At 44.8% G+C, this 1,775-nt stretch overlaps 1 protein-coding gene across 1 annotated transcript; it reads right to left on the reverse strand.

The window, feature by feature from the left end:
- Positions 1-95: 95 nt before the first annotated feature.
- LOC112140683 (voltage-dependent L-type calcium channel subunit alpha-1F-like) lies at positions 96-1,379 on the reverse strand. The gene is made up of 4 exons (XM_024263697.2): positions 1,120-1,379; positions 792-920; positions 651-708; positions 96-400 (listed from the first exon to the last, which is right to left on the reverse strand). Exons 1-4 carry the CDS (start codon positions 1,270-1,272, stop codon positions 183-185), a joined length of 558 nt encoding a protein of 185 aa, XP_024119465.1. The 5' UTR covers positions 1,273-1,379; the 3' UTR covers positions 96-182.
- Positions 1,380-1,775: the final 396 nt, after the last annotated feature.

Consider the following 1,775-nt stretch of genomic DNA (forward strand, 5'->3'; position numbering starts at 1 on the left):
CGCTAGCAGAGCGGCGATTATTGGTGACGTCATCGACGAAAGTGACGTCTGAAATATGAGACACTGTTTTTTCATAACTCTCCATTTGGAGGGACAAATGAAGGGGAAGTTCCCAGTTTAGCCTCATTAGTCTTTCTTGCAGCACAGTGACCCCTACAGGACACCGCAGGAATTACTCCCGCTCACCGTTCATTTTTGTAGAACGATGGTCTTCTGTGAGCGTGATCTAGAAGGCTGCTCTTCCCCAATGAATGGCGTTGATTGAAAGAAGACCTCAAGCTTTCTTTGCGGCGAGAATGGTCCCCGTGTTCATTCCCATTGGCCATCTTGGTGAAGGAGCCGACTCGGTGGACCAGGCATCCGTTGGAGGAGCCGCTGTCAGCCAGGACACCACCCAAACCTGAGGACAGCCAGGCGGGACTCATCAGCACTCATCAGTACTACAGCCTGGTACACCACTGGGCCATTGGTTCTTCACCGGGACCGCTCTGGTTCTGTGAGTCTTGGTCATGACTTTTCTTGCATTTCCACCTTTTAGAAAAAAGCTCACGGCTGCTTTTATAGACACGTTGAAATGTTCATGTTCTTTTGATAAAAACTACGAGCGTGTGCAATCAGTTTCACAGAAAGAGAAATTGAATGTGTTTTACCAGTGGGTGTTAGTATGGAGCCTCGTCTCTCTTTCTCTGCTTCAAAATGGTTTTCAGCCTGTGGACACAATCAAAGAAATGTCAGCCTGCAGTTAACTTCACTAAGTTTTAGACTAGAATATGTTCAAGCAGCATCTGCACCATGTAGGAGGCGCTGTCCTCCATCTCCTCTTCCTCCAGCATGGCCTCCTCCTCATCCAGGTCTTCATTCAGAGCCAAACGCATCTCTGGACCCAGGTCCTGGAGAGTCTTCAGACCTGCTTTGCATAACTGCACCCCAGGACAGATCATTGGTTAACGTTTTCTCACTTTTAAATATCTCGTCAAAAAATCATATCAAAACCAGACACTCAAGCCTATTGGTTGAGAACATCCAGAGAAAATGAGGCTCCAAGTTCTGTTGCCTGATTGAAGATTCATTCTAAACGGAAACGGAAATGCCGACAGTGAAAGAGACGCTCAGACAAACCTGGACGGCCGACGGATTGGTGGAGTTCGGGTCTCCTGTCAGATCTCCCTTCTCTTTTCGTTTCCGGAACTTTCTAAAGTAGTCCTGGATCAGGAATGTCGCATAGAACTTTCCAACAGTGACTTCTTCTTCTGCAATTGAGAAAGAGTTCATTTTGCATTAATATTAGGGCTGTGAACATTGACGCGTTAATAACTACTGACGTGAGGCGTCCTGCTGTGCAGCTGTGAGATCAGCGGAACAAACATTCCTCTAAAATAAACTTTTTTTTCATTCTTTGAGAGTTTATTAAATTGAAAAGATAATATGGCATTTATTTGTAGTTTTTGGTCAATAGTAATCTTTTATTTTAATAAATTAGGCAGAGAATGAATGTCAATCCACCCCCCATACAGCGCACGTCTTATGCAAAAGGGAAACCAATCATTACGTGAATTTTCCACAATAACAAGCACTGGCATTGTTTAAAAACTGCGGAAACTCTGCGGTTCTCCAGGAAAGTCCCGCCCACCGACGTCACAAAAGACGAGCAGTTGAAAGTGAACAGACACGCCCCCATCTGTGTAGATTCCAGTCGAACCAACCTGAAATCCAGCTGGATCAAACTTCTCCCCCCAAAAATGAAATGTTTTATAATAAGAAATAAGAATAAGAAA

Source organism: Oryzias melastigma, unplaced genomic scaffold, assembly GCF_002922805.2.
Source record: "Oryzias melastigma strain HK-1 unplaced genomic scaffold, ASM292280v2 sc01419, whole genome shotgun sequence".
Taxonomy (NCBI): Eukaryota; Metazoa; Chordata; class Actinopteri; order Beloniformes; family Adrianichthyidae; genus Oryzias; species Oryzias melastigma.

What these genes read in the sequence shown, in the direction of transcription:
- LOC112140683 (XM_024263697.2), bottom strand. Translation starts at nt 1,272, where the DNA reads ATGAACTCTTTCTCAATTGCAGAAGAAGAAGTCACTGTTGGAAAGTTC. An exon ending in CCAATCCGTCGGCCGTCCAG is followed by an intron (nt 921 to 1,119) that starts GTTTGTCTGAGC and finishes CCTGGGGTGCAG; the next exon opens with TTATGCAAAGCAGGTCTGAA. An exon ending in CTCCATACTAACACCCACTG is followed by an intron (nt 401 to 650) that starts GTAAAACACATT and finishes GGCTGTCCTCAG; the next exon opens with GTTTGGGTGGTGTCCTGGCT.